This window comes from Miscanthus floridulus, chromosome 7 (genome assembly GCF_019320115.1).
Source record: "Miscanthus floridulus cultivar M001 chromosome 7, ASM1932011v1, whole genome shotgun sequence".
Lineage (NCBI taxonomy): Eukaryota > Viridiplantae > Streptophyta > Magnoliopsida > Poales > Poaceae > Miscanthus > Miscanthus floridulus.
Window position 1 is genome coordinate 55,982,055 of NC_089586.1, and position 26,743 is coordinate 56,008,797.

The 26,743-nt window shown below is 47.2% G+C and overlaps 2 protein-coding genes and 1 pseudogene across 2 annotated transcripts in view; all 3 read left to right on the forward strand.

Moving 5' to 3' along the window:
• The first annotated feature begins 670 nt into the window (after nucleotides 1–670).
• LOC136467018 (CLP protease regulatory subunit CLPX1, mitochondrial-like) lies at nucleotides 671–19,971 on the forward strand. Its single transcript, XM_066465575.1, has 15 exons — nucleotides 671–1,225; nucleotides 1,603–1,664; nucleotides 1,745–1,845; nucleotides 2,415–2,494; nucleotides 3,183–3,233; nucleotides 4,262–4,336; nucleotides 4,420–4,497; nucleotides 5,273–5,329; nucleotides 9,540–9,610; nucleotides 9,700–9,799; nucleotides 9,948–10,052; nucleotides 10,875–10,937; nucleotides 11,029–11,151; nucleotides 19,097–19,255; nucleotides 19,694–19,971. The coding sequence occupies exons 1-15, from the start codon at nucleotides 746–748 to the stop codon at nucleotides 19,766–19,768; spliced, it is 1,680 nt and encodes a 559-aa protein (XP_066321672.1). The 5' UTR covers nucleotides 671–745; the 3' UTR covers nucleotides 19,769–19,971.
• Nucleotides 19,972–20,102: 131 nt separating this feature from the next.
• LOC136467020 (uncharacterized) lies at nucleotides 20,103–23,215 on the forward strand (annotated as a pseudogene).
• A 239-nt stretch (nucleotides 23,216–23,454) lies between these two features.
• LOC136467019 (E3 ubiquitin-protein ligase SINAT5-like) overlaps nucleotides 23,455–26,743 on the forward strand; it is a 10,532-nt gene continuing 7,243 nt past the window's right edge. The window contains exon 1 of the mRNA XM_066465576.1: nucleotides 23,455–24,169. Within this exon, the coding sequence (XP_066321673.1) occupies nucleotides 23,882–24,169 (288 nt within the window). The 5' untranslated portion in view covers nucleotides 23,455–23,881. The remainder of the gene's footprint in view (nucleotides 24,170–26,743) is intronic.

The window sequence follows — 26,743 nt, forward strand, 5'->3', positions numbered from 1 at the left end:
CATGGATATGATCTCCGTTTCTCTTATCTGAATGCTTTTACGGGTTGTGATCAGCGAACCGGTATTTGTATTTAAACTCGGTGTGTAAGTTAAACTAATTGCTTCCGCGTACTTTACAAGACTTAGTTTTGTAATAACGATGACTCTTAAGTGATGTAATCTATTTGCAAACGTCTGTGAAATGTTGTAACCTATGATATGTTATGTTGAATTACTGTGATCTTGGTTGTATGCAAGTTGGTTTGAAATCCTTCGAGATTTCAGTTGACTATTGGGTTTATATGGGCTCAAATGCGAGAATTTGATCGTTTTGGTGATTGTTTTTGTACTTATGCTCTTATAAATTGGTCGATTCTGTGACAACGGACAGATCTCAACCTTTCTAAATGGATTCGATTTCGAATACGATCGAAAAATATCCGTACCGTTTTCATCCCTAAACACAGGCAAGGGAGCTTCGTTGGGCGAGCGGGTTGGGCGCCTGCGCTGCGTTGGCCAGAAGCCCATAACGCACCTGCGTCCGCACGGACGCCGTGTGGGAACGTCCGCTAGTGTCGCCGGCGAGAGCCCTGACTACGTAAACCGTTGACACCGACAGCTAGTCCAGGCTTCGAGTCCATCCAAAAATGAAAAATCCACAGATATTTCGCCTACGGGGGCTGCTTCCATCCGATTCATTCATTCCACTCCAGACTCCACCCTCCACCCTCCCTTTCCCGCACGAAACCCCCACCCCCACTCTTCCATGTCAGCCGCCGTCCGCTCCCGCGCCGCGGCGGCCGCGGTCTCCGCCGCGCGCCGCATCCACGCAGGCCTCGCCGCGGAGCAGAAGCAGCAGGGCGGCAACAGCCCTGGCGCCCTTCGCCGACCTTGGACCCTCTTCCGGCGCCAGCAGCAGCAGGAGCAGAGCCACCTTCCCCGCGCCGCGGCTCCTGTCCTTGACGCCGTCGCCGACCACAGGGCCGGCGGCTCGGACGGTGGGGAGCCCCCAGAGATCTGGCGCCAGCCCAGAGAAGCCCCTGTCGCGCCCGCGGGTGCGGGCGCCGTCGGGAGGATTGACGTGGTTAGGGTTGCGGCCCCCGGTGGGGAAGGATTTGATGGGAAGGACGGGGGCGGGGAAAGCGGGGCTTGGGGCGGCTCTAACCTGGGACGACGGTTTCCCACGCCCAAGGAGATTTGCCGTGGGCTCGACAAGTTTGTCATCGGCCAGCAGCGAGCCAAGAAGGTAAATACTAAACCTCTCGGAGATTTTGTATCTGTTTTTATCTGATTGGAGTTATCGTGTTTGGTATCTACTCAGGTCCAATACATGTGTTTGACGCATTAATATCTCTGGAATCTGTTTAGAATATAGTCATTTGAAAGTATCTGTGATGGCTAATCTACTAACACCCATCTGCATGTATCAAATGTTAATACTTCTGTGCATATTGATTGTCAAAGTTTCTAAAGTTTCACCATGTATCCCTAAGCGTTTTATGCGATGTGGATCACCACCCAGGCAGCAAGTTGTATTACTTCATATTTGTTCTCCTACCATTTTAGTGACCCTAGGCTATTTTTCAGATTGTTTAATAACCCTGTTTTTCTCTCTTAATGCAGGTGTTGTCAGTAGCAGTTTATAATCACTATAAAAGGATCTATTGTGAGTCACTCACCAGCAGGTAGGTTTTTGTGTAAACATCAGTTTTCTGAGAGCTGTGTAGCATCAGGTGGTAAATTGGACAGATCATGTGGGCTGCAGGTCTGCTTCAGATTGTAACGAGAGCGATTCTTGCACGAGTGACACTGACATGGTAGAGCTTGAGAAAAGCAATATTCTTGTCATGGGGCCAACGGGCTCGGGTACATGCTCTGACCTTTGACTACGTTAACGTTGTATTTTGCAATCATCTAACACTGTCCGTAAATAGAAAATGCGTTGAAATTAATCATATACTTAAAACTTCGCTTTGCATAGTCATTTCTCTCTTTTTCTCTGTTCATGCAGCTATGCTAACTCTGTTTTATTAGAAAGTGTTTTAGCTTTGTAGAGACATGCATGTCTAAAACAAGCAACTATTGCGGTGGTTATTATCACACTGCATATTAGCCATGCAATCATGCACCTAAAGTAAAGTGATATGCTATATGTGGTAGAATTTCAAGCAATCCAAGTAGTACACATTTGAGATATTCTGAACAACAGGTGAAGATATTATATGATGTCTGATTTATTTGAATTTGAAATTGAGTTTTCATCTTCTTTTCTCTCTTAAAATAATTGGTACATTCTGGTTGGATGAAACAAAATATGCGATAGTATTGCTGTTGAGTATCCACCTTTCATTTAACTTGTTTTATGCAATCATAATCTTGTGGTACTTATGTTATGAATGTCTTACTTATTATTCTAAAATCTTTCCCAAAGTCAGGGAAAACATTGCTGGCAAAAACACTAGCAAGATTTGTGAACGTGCCCTTTGTTATAGCTGATGCGACAACCCTCACTCAGGTATAGTGAATTATGTCTGTTTATTAATTCATTAACTTTGTTCCTGCTGTTAGTCCAGTACGTAGTTTGTGTATGGATTTTGTTCGTGCTAACAAATTTAAGAGCACATGATTATAATTTTAGTATCTTTAAGTATCATGTTTGTTATTATCCTTATACTTAATTATGATTTTGTTAATTCAGAAATTCGTTCTTACTGTTATTCCAGTGTACCAGTCCGATATTTCGTTCCTGCTACAAATTAAGGAGCAGATGATTATAATCTTACCATCTTTAAGTTTCATGTTTCTAATCCCTTTTTGGCTGACATTGGGACTAATATCCTGATATTTAAAACCATTGTGTATGCTCTTGTGAAGGTTTCCTCTGTTCGATTCATATTTTATGATTTGTGATCCAGTTCTTTATCCCACTGGAGAGTTGTAGTTGATTGTTTGCTATTTTTTTATATGATTTTTTTTTCTTGGACAGCTGCTCTTTTCATGGAGTGGATATTATGGCACTAGCATATACTTCTTTAATTCTTTTACTAACTTTTCTTGCATAAGATCTTTGATTATGATCTGTATAACTAATACTTCTGTTTGAGAGTGTTGGGCTTGCACCAGCTTCATAGACTTCGTGTGTTCAACTGTTGGTGCTCAGAAGTTCACCTTAGTTTGACTGTATTTTTTCCCCATTTTTGTAGGCTGGATATGTTGGTGAGGATGTTGAATCTATTTTGTATAAGCTCCTAGCGGTACCTCTCAACTCTCTATTTATATATGGACCTTGCATTTTAGTCCTTTCTGCATTGTGATTCTAACTTGAACTAGAGAACCTTCTCCCCTCCCCCACCCCCTATTTTGCTCTTGAGACCTTTTTGCATGATAATAATTGAGCTCTAGAGGATTTAAGCAAGTACCAAAAGTTCAAAACTATAGGTTGTGTTCTCAAAGGGAAAAATAGTGAAAGCACTTATTTTAGGGTACACCTGTCATTGCAAAGCCGAGATCATGTGCTGTTATGTGCATTGGACCAGCCCTGTTGGGGAATGGGAGATGGTCAATTCCCTTCCTCACGTGAAGATAGGATTAGAGTTGAGTTTGTTATCTTCTGGATATAGTTTGTTAGGACTTGAAGTAAATTAGATCCTTCCTTAGGAGTCAAGTATAAACATCTCTATGTGAAGATAGATCTAACTCTCAAAGTAAGCACAACAATGATCTAGTTCTCTTATGTTCATCCTCTAGCAGCCACTGCCGCTCAACCATCCTTCAGTGTTGTCTATCCTGTCATGGACATGGGATGGGACATGGCATATGAAGTATGTGAAGATCGTAAAAATTTATATAAAGTATAAACTTTGGATTTGTCGCCAAGCCAGGTAGAGTGAAGCATACAAACAAAAATAGAGTGAAGTATGTTTATCGATGCTTCTGCTACTAATTATATTGGAGAAAGCACTGCATAGTAAAAAAAAGGGGTCATTTTTTCTGAAGGAGAAGAGTCTCAGTTTTTAACAAAGCCATAAAAGTTTAAATACAGAACCATGCTTGGGTTACCAGCTAGATAGGAAAGTGCAACAGTTGCCAACAACTAGCCTATTACATTGCAGTAATATCGACTAATTCGGAATACCATTGTTGCTAGGGACAAAGTTCCTCAGCCAGTTGATCATGGATTCAGTCAGCTTGTGCACTCGAGCTTCATCCTTTTCCTTTAGCATCGCACTCCACTTTACCGATGCTTCTACTCACCTTTTTACATTTCTCTTTTGCACACTAGGCTGCTGATTTTGACGTAGCTGCTGCCCAGCAAGGAATCGTCTATATTGATGAAGTTGATAAAATAACAAAGAAGGTTTGTTCATAAGTTAATTTAGGCATCTGTCATACATTTTACCTTTTTTTCCCTTTTATATGTCTGATTGCAATGCTTTTCAGGCTGAAAGCATCAATCTTAGCAGAGATGTTTCAGGTGAAGGTGTGCAACAAGCACTGTTGAAAATGCTTGAAGGAACGGTAAGTTTGTCAACCTTTGAAGCTTTCCATTAGTAATTTTTATGCTCGGGGAGCTCCTGTAGAAGAAACAAACCTAGTGATTATTTATCATTTTGCACTTTTTATCTTTTTGGAGAGATTTTCATAGTTGTTGATGTGGAGTGGAGTCAATTTCCAATGGATTGCCATTATAGAATATACTAGCCATAGTTTAAAAACAGTCTAACAAATCTGATTTGGTTGATTTGTTTTTGGCAGTGATACACGATCTGGTCTAGGCTATGCTAGTATGCTGTTCCAAAACCAATTGTTTGCTTTTAATCCTATGTTGAGCTTTAAGCTATACAGTACAAATACCATTGAATAATGCATTAAAATCCCATTTTCTAACATGTAAGGGGTCCCGGTATATGAATTTGTAACTCGTACAAAACACTTGTTTGCAGCAAATAACTGATTTGTTTCTGAGCAGTGCAAAATGAACTGCATAGGCTGGGTTGCTGTTAATATTAACTTATTAAAGGAATTATGGTAGTGTATTTAAGGAATTTTTGAAAGCATCCTTTTTAGCAGACAACAGCTTATTCAGTTCCATGTTTTAGTGGCAAATAAGCTGTTCAAAACTTCAAATTCTTTTTTTTATTCCTTTTCGGTAATTATTAAGTTTGTAAGTGTCTTTTTGGTCCAATTTGTGAGATAGCGTCTTCTATGTTTCGTAATGCAATCCATGTAAGATGCATGACAACATAATTTCTTATTTATCTTCTTACAAGTTATGTTTATGCTGTCAAGATAGGTTGTTAGTGTTCCTGAGAAAGGGGCCAGAAGGCACCCAAGAGGTGACAATATCCAGGTATCCTTCCATGCAAGCTGCTCTTTGGTAGTTATCAGAAATCAGAGTAATACTAGTACACTGTTTATGTTCCCTGTACATACTAAGAGGATAAATGTTCTCTTGCTGAGTAGTGAAAACAATAGTTTTGTTGTTATTCTCATGCAAAAATATTTTGGATTGTCTGGTGGTGTTCTTGTTATCCTCTGTGATGTGTACCACGGGATCGAAAGCAGGGCATGCCCAATTTTTTATGATTACTTTTCCTTTTAAAGCTAGAAATGTTAATACGTTATTTAGTGTATTCACAGAATTGAAAAGCAGCCAGAGGAAACAATTAAACACATGAGAACAATAGAGCATGAGAAATTGACAGTTAGTGATACTGCTGTTATGTCTTTTGGTATTGATAATAGCATGTGTCCGAGGTATTGTTTAGTATCTTTCATGTTCTTTTTCATCTATAACATTTGATGTTTTAAATAGCGGGGTAAACCATTTAGCGGTCGCTACCTCTAGATGCTAAGAGGCACATAATGAGCTAATAGTGGCATTAACAATTTAGTGGAATTAAAAAAAAACATTCATTAATCAACTCGTCACAACTCACAACATGCATGCACGTGGGCCTATTTGTACCTGGTCTATAGCAGCAAGCCTCGATACTCCTTGGTTGCCTACTGCTTTGCTCCCAGGCCACTACATCGATACAGCTTTCGGCCTGCAACTGCTGGTCCACACCCCATGCTTGCATGGTCTGCTGGCCTGGGCAGGAGCTGCTTTTGCTACCAGCGCAGTCATGTGGCTCCTGACCCAGCACACTCATGCTACAACCAGCCATGGCATTACCATCACTAAACTCCAACATCCACTACGGCATTTAGTGGCGCTAATCACCGCAATAGTGAGCGTAGCTTCAGTAGCAGAAGAAAGGACCGTATTTACAGGAGGTCCTCTGGGACACTAGCACCGCTATTTGAAAAAGTGATAACATTTGAGTCAATGCTTATGATCCCTCATCAACTTTAGAAAAGAAGAGATTAATTTGAAGAGTAATTTTTTTCCCATATCCCTTTCACTTGTAACATGTTAAACAAGCAACAACAACAACAACAACAACAAAGCCTTTAAGTCCCAAACAAGTTGGGGTAGGCTAGAGTTGAAACCCAACAGAAGCAATCAAGGTTCAGGCACGTGAATAGCTGTCTTCCAAGCACTCCTATCTAAGGCTAAGTCTTTGGGTATATTCCATCCTTTCAAGTCTCCTTTTATTGCCTCTACCCAAGTCAACTTCGGTCTTCCTCTGCCTCTCTTCACGTTACTATCCTGACTTAGGATTCCACTACGCACCGGTGCATCTGGAGGTCTCCGTTGCACATGTCCAAACCATCTCAACCGGTGTTGGACAAGCTTTTCTTCAATTGGTGCTACCCCTAATCTCTCACGTATATCATCGTTCCGAACTCGATCCCTTCTTGTATGACCGCAAATCCAACGCAACATACGCATTTCCGCGACACTTAGCTGTTGAATATGTCGTCTTTTCGTAGGCCAACATTCTGCACCATACAACATAGCAGGTCTAATCGCCGTCCTATAAAACTTGCCTTTTAGCTTCTGTGGTACCCTTTTGTCACATAGGACACCAGACGCTTGCCGCCACTTCATCCACCCTGCTTTGATTCTATGCCTACATCTTCATCAATATCCCCGTCCCTCTGTAGCATTGATCCTAAATATCGAAAGGTATCTTTCCTAGGCACTACTTGACCTTCCAAACTAACATCTTCCTCTTCCCGAGTAGTAGTGCTGAAGTCACATCTCATATACTCAGTTTTAGTTCTACTAAGTCTAAAACCTTTGGACTCCAAAGTCTCCCGCCATAACTCCAGTTTCTGATTCACTCCTGTCCGGCTTTCATCAACTAGCACTACATCGTCCGCGAAAAGCATACACCAAGGGATGTCCCCTTGTATGTCCCTTGTGACCTCATCCATCACTAAAGCAAACAAATAAGGGCTCAAAGCTGACCCTTGATGTAGTCCTATCCTAATCGGGAAGTCATCCGTGTCTCCATCGCTTGTTCGAACTCTAGTCACAACATTGCTGTACATGTCCTTAATGAGCCCGACATACTTCGTTGGGACTTTATGTTTGTCCAAAGCCCACCACATAACATTCCTTGGTATTTTATCATAAGCCTTCTCCAAGTCAATAAAAACCATATGTAGGTCCTTCTTCTTCTCCCTATACCGCTCCATAACTTGTCTTATTAAGAAAATAAGAAAATGGCTTCCATGGTTGACCTTCCGGGCATGAAACCAAATTGGTTCATAGAGACCCGCGTTATTGCTCTTAAGCGATGCTCGATAACTCTCTCCCATAGCTTCATAGTATGGCTCATCAACTTAATTCCCCGGTAATTTGTACAACTTTGAATATCCCCTTTATTCTTGTAGATCGGTACCAATATACTTCTCCTCCACTCATCAGGCATCTTGTTCGATCGAAAAATATGGTTGAACAGCTTGGTTAACCATACTACAGCTATGTCCCCGAGGCATCTCCACACCTCGATTGGGATACCATCCGGTCCCATCGCCTTACCTCCTTTCATCCTTTTCAACGCCTCTCTGACCTCAGATTCTTGGATTCTCCGCACAAAGCGCCTATTGGTGTCATCAAAAGAGTCATCCAACTGAAAGGTTGTGTCCATATTCTCACCATTGAACAATTTGTCAAAATACTCTTGCCATCGATGTCGGATCTCATCCTCCTTTACCAAGAGATGCTCCCTTTCATCCTTAATGCACTTAACTTGGTTGAAGTCCCGTGTCTTTCTCTCACGAACCCTAGCCATCCTATAAATGTCCTTCTCTCCTTCCTTCGTACTCAAATGTTGGTAAAGATCCTCGTACGCTCTACCCTTTGCCACACTTACAGCTCGCTTTGCAGTCTTCTTTGCCACCTTGTACTTCTCTATGTTGTCTACACCCCTGTCATGGTACAAGCGTCTATAGCATTCTTTCTTCTCCTTAATAGCCCTTTGGACTTCCTCGTTCCACCACCAAGTATCTTTAGCCTCGCGTCCCCTTCCTTTGGTTACTCCACACACCTCTGAGGCTACCTTCCGAATGTTGGTTGCCATCTTGTCCCACATATTGTTTATGTCGTCTTCTTCCTTCCAAGAGCCTTCTTTGATAACCCTTTCCCTAAATACCTCTGACGTCTCCCCTTTCAGTTTCCACCACTTTGTTCTTTCAATCTTAGCTTGTTTATCCCTACGGGCACGCACCTGAAAACGAAAATCTGCCACCAAAAGCTTATGTTGAGAAACAACACACTCCCCTGGTATCACCTTGCAATCCAAGCATGCTCGTTTGTCCTTTCTTCTTGCGAGGACAAAGTCAATCTGGCTACAGTGTTGTCCGCTACTGAAGGTCACTAGATGAGATTCTCTCTTTCTAAAGAAAGTGTTGGCTATCATCAGGTCAAAAGCTACCGCGAAGTCCAGAACTTCCTCCCCCTCCTGATTCCTACTACCATACCCAAAACCTCCATGAACTGCCTCGAAACCTGCGCTTGTAGTACCTACATGCCCATTAAGATCTCCTCCTATAAAAAGCTTCTCACTACTAGGTATAGCTCTAACCAGACCATCTAAGTCTTCTCAGAACTGTCTCTTAGCACTCTCGAGGCCTACTTGGGGGGCATACGCACTAATTACGTTTAAGACCATATCACCAACGACAAGCTTGACTAAGATAATCCTATCTCCTTGCCTTCTCACTCCCACCACACCATTCTTGAGGCTCTTATCAATCAAAACTCCTACTCCATTTCTATTCGCAACTGTCCCTGTGTACCAAAGCTTGAAACCTGTATTGTCCACCTCCTTCGCCTTCTGACCCTTCCATTTAGTCTCTTGAACGCATAATATATTTACACGCCTCCTAGTCGCGGTATCAACTAATTCTCTTAACTTACCTGTAAGTGACCCTACATTCCAACTACCTAAACGGATCCTAGTTGGTTCGACTAGCTTCCTTACCCTTCGCACCCGTCGACTCTGATGCGAGCCAACAGTTCTTATTTTTTTATCCTAACATACAAGCGAGCCAAAAGGCTTGTTTATTAGTACTTGCATATGTTTTCATCAGTGTTCAGTCAATAGGTAGACCTGCAAGAGAAAAATATGCAGATTTTGATGTTCATTTGTCTTGCATTGCAGATTGATACAAAAAACATTCTCTTCATCTGTGGTGGTGCTTTTGTGGACTTGGAGAAAACTATTTCGGAAAGGTTGTGGGCAGTCTTTGTGTTTTATGTTTTGGACTTGTGATATCACAAGCTTTTAATAACCAAGGTTTGCCCTGTTTTTTTTTTTCTAGGAGACATGATTCTTCAATTGGTTTCCGAGCACAGGTTCGTTCAAATATGCGATCTGGTGGTGTCATAAATGCTGAGATCACATCATCGCTACTGGAATCAGTGAGTAAAAATTAGAAAATGACTTCCATGTAGTATTCTCTGCTGGCTGTTGGCTCCTTTCCAAATAATATCGCTATTGTCTTCTGCTTTGCTTTCATGCTAGAGTCTTCATAGTTTTTTTGTAATTATTTGGACGCTATTTCTGCAGGTTGAAAGTGGTGATCTCATTGCATATGGACTAATCCCAGAGTTTGTTGGTAGATTTCCAATTCTTGTTAGTCTATCCTCCCTCAGTGAAGATCAGCTTGTTGAGGTAACTTTATCATTCATGCACACCTTTATCACTTGCATGTAACAGGCTCAGCTTCCATTTAGTGGTGTTCTTAAGATAGCCCCTATATTTTGTTTGTTGCCACTATTTCAGCGCATCTGCATTTTGTATTGGTTTTGCCCTTTACCCCATGCATATTTTAATTTAGTTATTTATGCAAAGTTGATCAGTTGCATGGTTGAATATATTCTTAGATCAGTTGCAAAGTTGATCAATCCAGTTGTCTCTCTCTTTATTCGTAACATGGTACCAAAGCTCTAGGTTTTCGATCTAACATTGCATTTGAAGAGTGGGTGTTAAGGTATAATAGTCAAAGGGCATTAGTGTATTCTACCTAGTCTAGGGTTTCCCCTATGTACTCTATATATAGTCCCCCTTTGGGCCTCAATATCTATTAATCCAGTTTAGTCTCCCTTTATTCGTAACAGTACCATCATCCGGAACTGGAACTGGCATGCACTATGCCAAGACCTTAGTGATTACAGGCTAGTGTCAGCAATTATACCAAAGATGACTACTGTACTGACAGGGGGCTCCTGTATGTTGTCCTAACGATTGCTTACTTGTTACTTTATTAGTTAGGGCTAGGTTGTCTTATTACCAGGGAAAATATTTGGATCATCTGAAAAAAAATCTGTAAAATCACTATCCATTAGCACTATCATCTTTCAAGGCTTGCTTCTGCATATCATAAATTTTGCAAAATGCAAATGTTATCTTCATATATTTATTGAACACTCTTTGTTCCTAGGTACGCAACTTATATTACCTTCAAAGCTAACACAGCTGTGCTCCTCTCTGTAGGTTCTCACAGAGCCAAAGAATGCCCTTGGCAGGCAGTATACCAAGTTGTTTGAAATGAATGATGTAAGAATTTGTTTGAAATTCTGTTGTCTTGAATTATGTAATATGCACCTTAATGCCCGTGTATTTATCTTGCAACTTGATTGTTACTTAGGTCAAATTGCATTTTACGGAAGAGGCTTTACGGCTTATTGCCAAAAGAGCAATAGCGAAGAATACTGGGGCTCGTGGTTTGAGGTCCATATTAGAAAGTATATTGACAGAAGCTATGTATGAGGTATACACTCTTCTCCCACCAGCACCATTGTGAAATTCATTAATTAGGTTAGGAAAACCGTTTAGTAGGAGATTTGTTACAGCACATTGGTAAACATGCAGTACTGGTGTGATGAGTAGTAATAATTTTGTTCTTACTTTTTTGAAGTTTCTGTCTCTAAGATTGTACAATAAAAAGGGGGGAAATACTTAAGAGCCTCTAATAGCATGTACATCCATATCCATTTGTGCCAAGAAGCCACGGGAGAGAGAAATTAGTTAGCACCCGTGCAAAGAAATGTGAGCGACTAAGTATGGATGCTAATGCTAGAATGCATGGTATCAATGCTAAGGTTTGCTACTGGTGCTAAGGCTACTTTTTCTAACAAAACTAAACATTCTAAATCACCTGAGTGATGGGATAAGTCTCTGTTTGCAGTCTTTGTGGGGGCTGGCTGCAGCAGCATCTTGACTGAGAGGACAACATCATTGCAGCTGGTCTTTAACTAGGACATCATCTTAGAGGACAGCATATTAGGACAGCATATTAGCGTCTTAGACTAGCATCTTGGCATATGTTTGGCTGGCTAGCAGCCTATAAATATGTATCCCCAACCTCTCAGGTGGGTATGGCATTTGGAAATAAACCAGAAAATTGTCCCAACTCTTAGTGTCATCCTCTCTCGATGAGAGTAAGAATTCTGCTACTACCAAGAGTAAGAATTCAGTGACTAACAACTGGTATCAGAGACGTATTATCCTGTAGCCTGAGCATCTCTTGCTCATCTTCTCTCCCAGCCCCACAACAACCCCAGCTGTTGGCAGCAGTAGCTCCTCCGGCCGCTCCTGTTCACTCCTCTCCCTCTGCGCAGACAGCTTGTCTGAAGCAGCCCTCTCTCCACGCAGCAGCCCCCCGGTAGCGCGTCATGTTCGCAGGGCAGTCTCAGCGCTAGGTCGCCTCGAGCACGCGGTGTTCGGCAGGAGGCCGAACTTGCCGCGGCAGAGGAACACGAGCGAGCGGCGGCAAGGGCGTCGAGGCTGGCAGCGGCGGAGCTGGCAGCAGCCAGAGCGGAGGCGGAAGCAGCGGCGGCGGCGGATGCAGCGCGTGCGGCGGCAGCGGAGGTCGAGGCTCTGCGCGGACAGCATCGGCAGCTCCATTTCCGCTGACGACACAGCCGACGTGGACCTCGAGCTGCTAGAGAGGGAGGCAGCGCGAGCTGTGGGCGGCGCAGTGGGCAGCCGCGCACGCCCACGAGCGTGGCGGCAGCCCTAGACAGGCGCGGACGCGCTGGCGGCGCTCCTGGAGGAGGTGCGCACGGTGGTGGCGCTCCTGGGGCAGCCGCGCACGCCCACTGAGCGTGGCGGCGCTCCTGGAGGAGGCGCGCACGGCGGTGGCGCTCCTGGAGGAGCCGCGCACATGCCCACGAGCGCGGCGGCAGCCCAGACAGGCGCGGACGCGCCGGCGGCGCTCTTGGAGGCGGCGCGCACGGCGGTGGCGCTCCTGGAGGAGGTGCGCACGACAACGGTGGCGGAGGGGTCGATGGAGAGCGCGACCTTCACAGGCAGCGTGGCTCTCTCTCCCTGGATCGGTACCATGGTTACCACGGTTTCCAGGCTGTTGTCAGGGACGTCGGCCCCGGCGGTGGGTGGCCTACCCTCACCAAGACCAACTACGTCGAGTGGGCTGCGGTGATGAGGGTAAAGCTCCAGGTGGGGCACATGTGGGAGGTAGTCCGGTACGGCGACGTCGACTACGACCAGGATCGACGGGCGCTGGATGCCCTCATCGCTGCAGTCCCGCCCGAGATGTAGTTCTCGCTTACCAACAAGCGGACTGCCAAGGAGGTTTGGGACGCCATCGCTGCGGTACTCATTGGCAGCGACCGCGCCTGCAAGTCCACACTGCAGGCACTTCGTAAGGAGTGGGAGAACCTGGCCTTCAAGCCAGGTGAGGACGTTGATGACTTCGCTCTCCGTCTCAACACTCTGTTGCAGAAGATGGTGCAGTTCGGCGATGACACCTACGGCGAGGAGAGAGCTGTCGAAAAGCTCTTCCGCTGCGTCCCCGAGAAGTACAAGCAGATGGCTCGCTCGATCGAGTCTCTGCTGGATCTCTCCACGATGTCGATCGAGGAGGCGATAGGTCGTCTCAAGGTCAGTCGACAGCGATGAGCCACAGTCCCTCTCGGGGCCCATCACCACTGGCGGGAAGCTCCTTCTCACTCGGGAGCAGTGGCTTGCCAGCCAAGGTGACCGGAAGAAGGGGGAGCCTTCTTCCGCGACAGGCGGCCGCAAGCAGTGGCAAGCCGCGCAGAGACGCCCAGGCCAGGGCGCGAGGACGTGCCGAGGGTGATGCCCGCGGAGGCGTCCTAGGGCGGCGCCTGCCGGCAGGCACAAGCCTGACACGAGACGACGCCTGCCGCAACTGCGGCCAGCTTGGCCATTGGGCCAAGGACTGTCGACAGCCACGACGCGGCCAGGCCCACGTCGCACAGGCGAAGGAGGAGCCGGCTCTGTTCATGGCACATGCAAGCATCGAGCTACCTCCAGCGGCACTGGCCGCAGCGGTTCTCCTCCACTTTGACGAGCCAAAAGCACACGCCCTCCTCGGCGACGGCTCCGACAATGACAAGACTGACGGGTGGTGCCTCGACACCGGCGCCACCCATCACATGACCGGTCGACGGGAGTTCTTCACCGAGCTTGACTCTAGCGTCTGAGGCTCCGTCAAGTTTGGGGATGCCTCCGGCGTGGAGATCAAGGGCGTCGGCTCTGTCATCTTCACCGCCGTGTCTGGTGAGCACAGGCTGCTCACCGGAGTCTACTACATCCCCGCGTTGAGGAACTCCATCATCAGCTTGGGACAGCTGGATGAGAACGGTTCGCAGCGTGGTGGTTGAGGATGGAGTCATGAGGATTTGGGATCGCCGTCGCCGCCTTCTTGCCAAGGTATCCTAGAAGCGCAAATCGACTCTACATCCTTAACGTGCAGGTGGCACAACCCCTCTGTCTCGCTGCTCGTCGGGATGACGAGGCGTGGCAGTGGCACGAGCGCTTCGGGCACCTTCACTTCGAGGCCCTGAAGCAGGCTCAGTGCCACGGAGATGGTGCGAGGCCTGCCGTGCCTCGACCATGTGGAGCAGCTCTGCGACGTCTGCTTGTTGACGAAGCAGAGGCGACTCCCCTTTCCCCAGCGGGCGAGCTTTCGAGCCAAGGAGAGGCTCGAGCTTGTGCACGGGGACTTGTGTGGCCCAGGTGACACCGGCCACACCGGGAGGACGACGCTACTTCCTGCTGCTCGTCGACGACCTCTCCCGCTACATGTGGGTGATGGTCCTCGGCAGCAAGGGAGAGGCTGCGGACGCCATCAGGCGCTCGCAGGCTGCTGCGGAGGCGGAGTGCGGCCGCAAGCTGCGCGTGCTGCGCACCGACAACGGCGGCGAATTCACGGCGGCTGAATTCGCGTCGTACTGCGCTGATGAGGGCATTCAGCGCCACTACTCCGCGCTGTACAGCCCACAGCAGAACGGCGTCGTCGAGCGGCGCAACCAGACGGTTGTGGGGATGACTCGGGCCCTTCTCAAGCAGAGGGGGATGCCGGCTGTCTTCTGGGGAGAGGCAGGTGGTGTCGGCCGTCTACATCCTCAACCGCTCGCCCACCAAGGCGCTCGACGGCAGGACGCCGTACGAGGCTTGGCATGGGCGCAAGCCGGCGGTCTCCCACTTGCGGGTCTTCGGCTGCCTCGCGTTTGCCAAGGAGCTTGGCCACATCAGTAAGCTCGACGACAGGAGCACTCCGGGAGTGTTCATCGGCTACGCGGAGGGCTCGAAGGCCTACCGCATCCTCGACCCGAAGACAGCATGTGCGCACGGGCCGCGACGTTGTGTTCGACGAAGGGCGAGGATGGTCGTGGGACAAGGCAGTGGACGACGGCTCGGCTCCGACGTACGACGACTTCACTGTCGAGTACGTCCACTTCGAGGGAGCTGGGGGAGTAGGCAGCTCTTCTTCGGCGAGCGCGTCTACCCCAGTCCTCGAGCCTCCACTGACCCCGGCGCCTGCTACTTCGACAGCACCATGCTCTCCAGCCAGGACCTCGGCTGCGATGAGTCCTTCGCCGGCTCCACCACAGCCGGCATCGCCACGCACTCCAGCACCGACAGGCACCTCTCCGGGCACGTCTACTCCAACACCAGCTCGTGTCGAGCACAGCCCGGTTGAGCTCGCTACTCCGCTCTCATGACGAGGAGCGCATCGACGCGTACCACGACGGCGAGCCGTTGCGGTACCGTACGATGGAGAACCTTCTCGGCGACCAGCCAGGTGCCGGGACCGGTGCCTCACGACCTGGAGGCGCAGTTGCACCTTGCGTGTGACGACGGCGAGCCTCGGTCGTTTGCAGAGGCCGAGAGACACGTGGCATGGCGCGCCGCGATGCAGTTGGAGATGGATGCGGTCGAGAAGAACCGCACCTGGGAGCTTGCTGACCTTCCTCGTGGTCATCCGCGCAATCACCCTTAAGTGGGTGTACAAGCTGAAGAGGGATGAAGCCGGCGCCATCGTTAAGCACAAGGCTCGCTTGGTGGCACGAGGTTTCGTGCAGCAGGAGGGGGTCGACTTCAACGACGCCTTTGCTCCCGTGGCACGGATGGAGTCCGTGCGACTCCTTGCGCTAGCTGCCCAGGAGGGCTGGCGTGTTCATCACATGGACGTCAAGTCGGCGTTCCTTAACGGCGACTTGAAGGAGGAGGTCTACGTGCACCAGCCGCCGGGATTTGCGATCCCCGGCAAGGAGGGCAAGGTGCTTCGCCTGCGCAAGGCCCTCTATGGCTTGCGGCAGGCACCGAGGGCGTGGAATGCCAAGTTGGATTCCACGCTAAAGGGGATGGGCTTCGAGCAAAGCCCGCACGAGGCGGCCATCTACCGACGGGGCAGTGGAGGAAATGCTCTGCTGGTGGGTGTCTACTGTCGACGACTTGGTGATCACCAGCACCAAGGATGCGGAGGTGGCGGCATTCAAGAAAGAGATGAAGGCCACCTTCCAGATGAGTGACCTGGGGCCTCTCTCCTTCTACCTGGGAATCGAGGTGCACCAGGATGACTCCGGGATCACGCTTCGACAGACCGCCTACGCCAAGCGCGTCGTTGAGCTAGCTGGGCTCACCGACTGCAACCCAGCTCTCACTTTGATGGAGGAGAGGCTAAAGCTGAGCCGTGACAGCACGACGGAGGAGGTGGACGCTACGCAGTACCGGCGTCTTGTGGGGAGCCTTCGCTACGTCGCCCACACACGGCCGGACTTGGCATTCTCCGTCGGCTACGTTAGTCGGTTCATGCAGCGACCGACGACGGAGCACCAGCAGGCTGTGAAGAGGATCATCCGCTACGTTGCGGGGACTCTCGATCACGGCCTCTACTACCCTAGGTGCCCTGGGGCGGCACACTTCATCGGGTACAGCGACAGCGACCACGCCGGCGACATCGACACCAGCAAGAGCACGAGCGGGATCCTCTTCTTCCTCGGCAAGTGCCTCGTTAGCTGACAGTCGGTCAAGCAGCAGGTGGTGGCCCTGTCCAGCTGCGAGGCCGAGTACATAGCGGCCTCCACCTGCTTCGACTCAGGCGCTCTGGCTCGCTCGACTGCTCGGTGATCTCCTCGGCAGAGATACTAGAGCGGTGGAGCTCAGGGTGGACAGCAAGTCCGCTCTGGCCCTGGCAAAGAACCCCGTGTTCCATGAACGCAAGCAAGCACATCCGGGTGAGGTACCACTTCATCCGAGGCTGTTTGGAGGAAGGGAGCATCAAGGTGAGCTACATCAACACCAAGGATCAGCTTGCGGACCTGCTCACCAAGCCCCTTGGGAGGATCAAGTTCCTTGAGCTCTGCTCCAGGACCGGGATGGTTCAACTTTCCCAGAAGACGACGCACAAGACTTAGGGGGAGAATGATGGGATAAGTCTCTGTTGGACAGTCTTTGTGGGGCTGGCTGCAGCAAGCATCTTGACTGAGAGGACAGCATCCTTGCAGCTGGTCTTTAGCTAGGACAACATCTTAGAGGACAGCATATTAGGACAAGCATATTAGCATCTTAGACTAGCATCTTGGCATATGCTTGGCTGGCTAGCAGCCTATAAATATGTATCCCCAACCCCTCAGGTGGGTATGGCATTTGGAAATAAACCAGAAAATTGTCCCAACTCCTAGTGTCATCCTCTCTCGATGAGAGTAAGAATTCTGCTACTATCAAGAGTAAGAATTCAGCGACTAACACTGAGCAGCTATTGAGGGGTGCTAAAGTAATAACGTAGAGGTAACTAAGAGAGATGATGCTAGATAACTACCTTTTGCACCTAAATCAAGAGGTAAGTGGAAGTGCACATGGCCTCCTAGTGGGTTTGGTGACCTAATGACAAGTAATTTAGGAACTAACCATGTGAATGAAATCTTATGAACAACATAATAGAGCAAATGGTTGGCTATGGATGCTCAACGATTGCTCAAAATGAAAAGGATGACATGGAACTCAATGATGTGTTTATTCGTTTATATTTTGAATTTGAGTTTAGGAAATGCCATACTGTAAAGAGCGATGTGATTCTAAACGACTTAGGGTAGAAACAGTGCTCAAAAGATCTAACATATCCTATGAGAGATACAAAGAGCACAACACATGCACTTTGGTCAATGTTTTAGATCTTATAGTGCTACTTCTGGCATGTCCGGAAGTTCTAGACTCTGGAAGTTTTGCTAGGGTTTGGAAGTTTGACGAATGTGGTGGGGAGTATAAATATCTCTCCCCATCTTCTCTAATGGCCAACCACTCCATTATTGTGACCTACCTTGTGACAAAAGCCCTCTTGAGCATTCATAGCACTCTTCTCACCACTCATCTTTGATTCTTTTGAGGGATTTGGTGAAAGATTGAGAGAAGAGAATGGAAAGTGGTAGAAAAACTCAAACCCATCATTTGAGCACATGTTGGATTCACATTTGTTAGTCTTGGGGCTTTACCCTTAGATAGCTAGGCGTCGCTAGTGAAGCTCTGGGAGGTTTGTATTACCCTTGATTTCTAGTGGATTTATTGTGCTTGACCTCCGTGGTCGCTTGAGAGGAGGATTGGAGTTGAAAGAGACTCTAGACCTTTGTGGTCACCTCAACAACGAGGTCATAGGCATGCCTTGGTGGTGTGGCCGAACCTCGGGATAAATTGTTGTCTCGTGTCCTTGTTGTTGTGGTTTCAGTTTGGTTTGACCTTCCCCTTTCTCTCTTGCGTTGATCTTTAATATTTCCAATCGATCTTTCTTAGTGACTGTTTCATGTCAAGGGAAGGGTACAAAGGGGGTCTACCAGTCATAAGGATGTGGTAATTCGGCGATCTAGTTTCCGTTGAGATTTGGTGCTGGTTTCGTAGGTCTTTGGAACTTCCAGACAAATCTTCATAGAGTTCAGGACTTGGCTAATCCGCTACTTGATGTGTGAACAAATTTCCTTTCAGTAAGAGATGTACATGCTCTAACTGTGCTTATTGGATCATACAAATCCATAATTAAAAACAAACCTAAGTCCCTATTCAAGAAAATGAGCCTAAAGCTAACCAATGTGCGTAGCCATATTACTGTTACCGTGGCAACTAAAATCCATTCTTGGTATGTCTCTTCATAGTTTCTTGAAGCTAAATATTTTTAGGTCTGGGAGTATCTATTCAAGTATTAACTGAACCTAAGGATTTGGGTCCAAATTGCAGCAATCCAATTAGGCCTAGGCCTTCGTAGTGAATCAGAAACCATCAAATTGGCACCACATTTTTTTATTGTTAAAGGAAAATTGATGTTAGTTGTCTTGCCTTGAATTATATTCTTGGTGGATGATTTGTATCATTGTGGTGTTCAGTTGGCTTAGAATGCGTTTTGTCACAATATTCCATGAGTCATTTTTCCACTGTCCTGAATTAAAATTTTCTAACAGATTCCAGAGACGCGAACTGGAAAAGATAAAATAGATGCTGTGGTTGTTGACGAGGAGTCTGTTGGATCTGCAAATCAGCATGGAATTGGAGCTAAGATTCTTTGCGGAGAAAGAGCTTTGGATCTCTATCTGGCCAAGCACAATAATAAAGAATCAACGGTACATATCATTTTCATTTTAATTTTCACATAAATTGACTGCATTGTATAGTTGAATCAAAATGAAGGGCCGGTCATCTTACCTATTGGCTGATTGACATGTAGTGTTTTACAGAGCAGTTACGAGATATGTTCATGTCATTGTTATTTTTTATGATGGGCTAGAGGCATGGTATTATTTTTCAAGCAGGGCATCTCCACAATCACTTACAATATTAAGAAATACCCATGTCTATGTTTCGTTAGTCATAAAATTCCTTATGCATAGTGGTGTACGTGCAAATGTACAAAGTGGTCAATGTGCCTAACCAATTAGTGAAGTGACCGGGCACTTGATGAAGGATACTTAACATAAATAAATTCACTTGCATTGATGAAAAAAATATTCAGGTTCTGGGACGTTGATTTGCTGTTCCTACGCGGCTTGTTATTTTTGCAGGGTCAACACCAGGAGAGATCGAACGGGGAATCTGAGATTGATACAGAAGCCCCGTCTCGAGTGGCCAGCATGTAGAGGCTTCCTGACAGCAATAATTATGTATATAATTAACTTGTTGTCGGCCTTGTAACTGTAGCCAATTCAAATGTAAAGTCGGGCCATATAAATTCATCATGTATAAGGCCGGCGCTGGGGTTGTATGTTGAATTTGGGGGGACAGAAGCTTGATCTTGCAGACTTTACGTTCAAGGAAAGTAAAGGGGATAGCTTTGCATCTTTGGGCAAATCAAGGAGGGAGGGGAGGGTTGGGCAAATTACCGAAATTCGTGAAATTTTGGCGAAATTTCGCCGAGATTTTGAATCCTGCGTCCGACTGCAGCTCTAGGGGCTCCGGACAAAACTCGCCCCATTGGTAGGTGGCGCAACCGAGCGATCACATGGTCCTGCCACCACACGTGCCCAGCACACCAACAAAATTCACGTCCGATGTAGACATCCGGCCCAACAAAGGACACAAAAGGACACGTTCCAGTGGGATTTAAGCCCAATTCATCCACTTTGCAACCTCTTTGGTAAAATAGTGCGATGGGCCGTTCCGGTGGCCCAAATCCAGTGCACATTGCAGTGCAATGGGTGGATCAACTTTCAAACTTGGGCCAATCTAGCAAGCCGCGGCCCAACTCCACACTAGAGGCCACATTGGGCACCTTTGGTGCCTGGTGGTCCGACCGCTAGAGAGATCGGTCCGACCGCCGGAACTCTTTTCTTCCTCTTTTCAAATGTGTCAACTCCCCAGTGTTTTCACCAACTTGTACACGTGAGTTAGCATTTTTCAAAACATTTTTCAAGACATTTTCTCATAATCCCACCACGTCATTAGGCTTAATGCATATGCAATGTTAATCCCACCTAGTGGCACTAGATAACCATCTTAACTCTAGAGCCCCCTTCTTAATAGTACAATTATCTATCCTAAACCTGATCATGCACTTTATTGCATCTTGATCGGCAAAACAGACACCCTAGCTTATACCTTTCCTTTTAATCCATAGGGTTTTGTTTTTCTCTTTCTTCGTTTCCAAATGTTGAGCATTTTGATCATCTTGTGGCCTCCTCCTTCATCACCTCCATGGATGCCATCTTGCTCAACCCTTGGTGTGGACATCACCTAGCTTAATCAACACTTAAGACAAATGATAGTCCACTAGTTGCCACTCAATTACCAAAACCAAACATATAGGCTTTTCAGTTATTTCCTGTTGTCCTCATTCTCTCCCGTCTCTGACCATCCTCCGACGTTCCTCCTCTCGGTAGCTCTGTCTTCTACCTATTTTCTCCTATTTCCCTTTCCCTATGTGAGGCCCTCATCTCTTATGTGCTCCCACCCTAGCTTGTGTTTGTCTTTTGTGATCTTTTACTTATAGCACATGGCTGCAACAAAAGCAAAGAGGGTTTACCTCACATGGATAGACGAGATGGACATTGCATTGTTGGTTGTCCTTGTTGAGCATCACAACAATGGTGATAATTCCCAAAATGGATGAAAGCCACATGTGTACAATGCTTCTATCAATAATGTATGTGACAAGTGTAATGTGGACATCACAAAGGAAAACATATTGACTAGGTGCAAAACTTTTGACAAGCATTATGAGATCATTAGTAAGATAGTTTCCTAGAGTGACTTTGGTTGGGATTGGGAAAATAGTAAGCTGTCAATTGATAGTGAGGATGTTTGGTCTAGATATGTGGATGTCAGTACATGTACATTTGGTTATTTTATGTTCTACTTTTGTAATAAAACAAGATTCTACTTTTGTAATAAAACAAGTCTCCTTGACTGTGAATGTGTGTCTTTTGTGCAGAGTAATAAGGCAATAACTTGTTACAAGAACAAAGTAGTGAAGAATTGGTGATGGTCTCGAGACAGTTGTTGAAAGTTCTTAAGATCCACCTAAACAACCAAGTGAACATATCCAAATTTACCCCAAAAGAGGCAACAAGCTAGTGATGAAATTCTTTGCATGCTTGGAGATACGAAGACATCATTTCAGGATGCTCTAAAATCCATCGAGCAATTACCCAAAATGCCTTAGGTTACTCACAGAATACCAGATGTGACTATATGTGACCTTTTGCAGTCTTATGTTAAGCTTATCCTTAATAAACACTTATTCCAAACACTTATGGAGCTCCCTATGGACTTGAGAAAACAATGGATCCTAATGTTAAAATGAGAAGAATGGTTGTTGATGTCGTGTATACTTGTTACGTAATATAATATTATGAATCTTTTTACGCTAATTAGGTGTAGTCTACTGTGGGTACTTGTAAGAGACTTGGAATGTTGATCAAGCATCGACTCTATAATGGATGTTTGTGATCAACATTTATGAGATGTTCTAATTAGCATTTTTACCATTTTTATGATATTGCTGCAATTTTGACTTTTTTTTTTTGAATATTTTCATGTTTTGGGTGTAAACAAATATATAATCATTACAATACATGTGCAGGTTATAAAAAATATATTTTCATGCATGTAAAATTAAACAATTTGGACATCCAACCTAGGAATTGGAATTGTCAGCTTCCTTCTTATTTGAGCTATCAACTACTTGCACATAAAAACAATGACATTGGTATTCTAGGCCATTTTCATTTCCAGTCATCTTTGGTATTCCAGACCAATCAATTCCTTCCTCTGAATATCCACATCCAAATAGAGCACTATGTTTTTATTTTCTCTTGGTTTAGTTTAGTGTTTTTGTCACGCAATTAACGCACAGTAGACAGGAATATATGGGGTAAGGTGTCCCAATACGAGGTTTAGAGCGCATACGATGCACATGAGTAATTTTATTAATATTCCGATCTATATCCTAAAATAGTTATAATACTACAATCCTATCAAGTCGAAACGACACTGATCCTACCGAGTATCCTAAATTTTATAGTATCTTGATCCTACCTAAAGGCTCCACATGATCCTACATAAATTTTCGTAGTATTTTGAAACTACGATCCTATAATACCATGACATCAGTTATAAATGAAATTTTAAATGATTCGATTATGATAAAATACTATTTAAAGTTAAAGAGGTGTTGAAATAATACAAAAAATTATAGCCTTCAATCTATGTAACATATTACAAATCATACATAAAATATATAATTTCCTTGAATCTATGCAATATATTACAAAGCATACATAAAATATATTCTTTATAAAATCCGATAGTATCGGGATACTATCGTATAATTCGCTATTGTTTGGCAAAAAAAAGTATACTACTACCTAGGATCCTAATCCTGATAACCTTGCACACAAGTAGTAGCTTGACATACAAATTTCTACACAAGTGGCCAAGGGAGGAGAGGTTGCACCAAAATGGCAAAGAAGAGAGAAGAAATCCTAGAATCTTTGTATATAATATAACCAAAATATTTGTCCTATGTACATGGTGCATAGCCGCACAACTAATTGGTGTGCCCCTTTGTCCCCACGATCCCAGGTCCAGTCCACTGTCGACACCGCAAAATCCTGAAACAGACTATGTGCCCCGGCGGTCAGGGGCGGATCTAAAGGGAGGCTAGAGGGGCTCCAGCCCTCCTATAACTAGTGCATCAATAAAAATATAGGGAACGTGAAGAAGAAAAAAAGATGAAGAAAAGAAGAAAAATAAAAGAGAATGAAGAAGGGACCAGACCCTCCTATCCTATCCTGCAGCCGCCGGACGACAGGTTCAAATTTGAACGTGCGCCGCACCACACCGCACCACACCTACAGCAGCAGGCTGCCTGCAGCCCGTCATAAATAAAACCCACCCGAAAAAGGCACCACGCCCACGCCGTGCTGGGTACCCAACCCCACCGCATCAGAGCACAATCAAGTGCCCCCACCACCACCCGCCGCAACCGCCGACCCCACACACATTCCTCCCTCGGCTTCTCTCCCCCAATTTCCTCCTCCCTTCACCATCATCCCCTCTCCTCTGCTCCGCTCCCCTTCCCCTCCTTCGCAGCCCGCGCCCTTGGAGTTCTTCGATCGAGTCCTCGGAGCCCGGAGCACCTCGTCCAACAATCCGGGCCCGCCGCGCGAGGAAAGGAGGGAGAGAAAGAGCCGAATCTGAGCCTCGCCACAACTTGGGCACCCGTCAAGATTCCGCTCGATCTGCTGCGGGGCATGGAGCTGGACAGCATCGAGTGCGTGTCCTACTCCGACGGCATGGAGGACGACGACGACACCGCCGCCGTCACATCGTCCCAGCTCCCCCGCCCCTTCCTCAAATCCTCCACCGCCGGTACAGCCGCCGCCGCCGCGGCCGTCAACGTGGTCGTCGTCTCCGACCGCGCCGGTGCTGCCGGGCCGGTAGCGGGGGCGGGGCCGCTGGTGATATCGCCGGCCACGGGCGTGCACGAGCTGCTCGAGTGCCCCGTCTGCACCAACTCCATGTACCCGCCCATCCACCAGGTGCGCCCCCGCCCCCGATTCCTATCGTGCCTTCGTTTCGAGATCTTGGCATGTGTTAGCCCTGCCAGGGTTGCGTGATCTGCTCCTACTCCCAGTATAGGAGTAGGATCTTTGTTGCTTGTGCTCGGGGTTTTTGGTCATGGGGACACCTGGCCTCTTAATTCCCCACAATCTTTCTGTCCCCAAGCATGCGTAATTGGTACATTTGAGTGATATGAAGGGAATAACTTTTGCTTCTTCAACTATCACATATGCTTGGCCATGCGTCTTGCTCATGCTCTGCTTCCTACGAACCGTGTTGCTAACTGTGTAATAATTGCAGTTTAGGTACAGAGAAACATAAAATATATTGTAATTGCCGCTTTGACATATTGATGTTATCAATCTCAATCTAGTTTCCTCCCATATTTGTTTAGTAGTAAACTAGTAATGGATTGTGTGTAGCTGTTCCACCAAGGTCTCTAGTCTTCAAGTGAAATCAGTGTGCCGCATCGAGTAGCATCTCATTTGAGTGAGTTTATGCTTGTGCCTGGAATCAGAATGTGAGGCAGAGCATTAACAGATGAGGATTGAATTAGCCTGGTCATTCATGGCATTCGTGCATTCGATGCTTGTAGTGTATTTAACACTGAGAAGCAAAAATGAGGGTTAGGGCAGATGTTTACAGAGTGCTGGGTTCCTTTGGAAGCAATATCTATGCCCTTCGATGCTTGTAGTGTATTTAACACTGAGAAGCAAAAATGAGGGTTAGGGCAGATGTTTACAGAGTGCTGGGTTCCTTTGGAAGCAATATCTATGCCCTTCCATGTATCTAATGAAAAAGGGGTTTTTTGAATCATACCATTACAATTTTGCAAGTTTGGAGATACGCCATTACAATTCGTCTATTTGGAGAAGTGCCATTATAATTCTGTCTCTTCCTCATCCATGCCATTTTATACGTATCCCACGTACATAGGCCCACTGTCAGGCACATATAGGTATAGAAAATACGTATGGATGTCAAGCCCCGCCTCCTCCGTTAGAACAAACCCGCCCGCGGCGGCCTACGCGCGAGCCGGAGCGGCGGCGCTCGCCCGTAGCTGCTGGTAGCCGGATGTGCGGAGCCGTAGCCTCGTTCCACTGGCAGTCAGGCCACACGGTCGGCGCAACCACGTCCTTCGCGGCAGCCGTCATCTGCGGCTACCTCGCCGCGGTGCTCGTCCTGCCCCGCATCCCGCCGCTCCCTCCGTGCGGCATCTGCCGCCCACAACGCGGCTGTGCTAGCGCTCTCTATCGCCATGGCCGCTGGGTGCGCGTTCTCCACGCCGCCGTCTTCTATTCTGGGCGCGCGTGTTCTACCTTTCCAAGCTGTACGACCTCGGTGACACGCTGCTTATCCTGCTCGCCATGTGCTACCTCTGGCTCGCCACGCGCCAGTCACTGATGCCCATCGCGCTCCTAACCAACGCCGTGGTGGCGTCCATCGGCACGCGCTTCTTCCTAGACTCACACGACCTCTGCGAGTGCCACGCTTCGTCCCCGTCGCACTCGTACACCTTCACATGCTTGTTGTTGCAGTTTGCAGCAGGCCAGGGCAACGCTGTAGTGCCTGAACTTAGTAAGCTAGAAAAACAAAGTGACACTAGAAAAATGATGTCCAGTCCAAAGCTTAAGCCACCGGAAGTCCTGGAACCACGGAAGCAATGAACAGTGAGATCATTGCACTGGTTGCCGGACAGTTCCGCGCACTTACCGTGAGTAGCAACCGGCCAATCTCATAAGATACGAACGCGTCGATGCAGGCGTACTGGACCTGCTCCACGGACAGGCGCCACGTGTCCCACTTGCTCATGGTCACCGACTTGGACTTGTTGATGAGCACGCCCATGATCTCGCGGGTGAGCGTCTTCAACGACACAGTCCAGAGCTCGGGCTGGGCGAGCGCCTCCGCCGCGATAGTCCCGGCCTGATGCCCATCGCGGTCGTCACCAGCGCCGCGGCGGCGTCCGTCGGCACAGGCTTCTTCCCGTACTCAGCATGACCTCTGCACAGGCCGCCGCAGGCGTTCGCCGCAAACTCCGCCTCGTGGGCTCACCGCCGCGCCGCTCGGGCACAGGCCACCGTGGGCGCTCGCCGCTGTTCCGCTCGCGCACAGGCCACCGTGCGCCAGCGCCGCCGTTCCGCCTCGCGCGCAGGCCGCTGCAGGCGAGCGCCGTCGCTCCTCCTTGCGCGCTGGCCGCCGCGGGCGAGCGCCGCCGCTCCCCCTTGCGGGCTGACCACCGCGGGCGGGCTTCTTCTGACGGAAAGAAGCCGGGACATGACATTCATACGCGTTTTCTGTATGTATACATGACTGACAGTGGGTCCATGTACGCTGGAGGTGTAGAAAATGGTTTGGATGAGGGAGAGACAGAATTATAATGACACTTCTCCAAATAGACGAATTGTAATGGCATATCTCTAAACTTTCAAAATTGTAATGGTATGGTTCCAAAAAACCCAATGAAAAAAGTCCCAACAGTTTCCATTTCTAGTTTATTTGCGCTTTTAAGGATGTTGTGTTTGCATGCTTTTCATGCCCATATACATGAG

Bases quoted from the DNA above. Each gene is read 5' to 3' on its own strand.
- LOC136467018 (XM_066465575.1), top strand. From the start codon at position 746: ATGTCAGCCGCCGTCCGCTCCCGCGCCGCGGCGGCCGCGGTCTCCGCC. The intron at 2,495-3,182 runs GTATAGTGAATT...CCATTTTTGTAG, and splicing joins ATGCGACAACCCTCACTCAG to GCTGGATATGTTGGTGAGGA. The intron at 4,337-4,419 runs GTTTGTTCATAA...AATGCTTTTCAG, and splicing joins TTGATAAAATAACAAAGAAG to GCTGAAAGCATCAATCTTAG.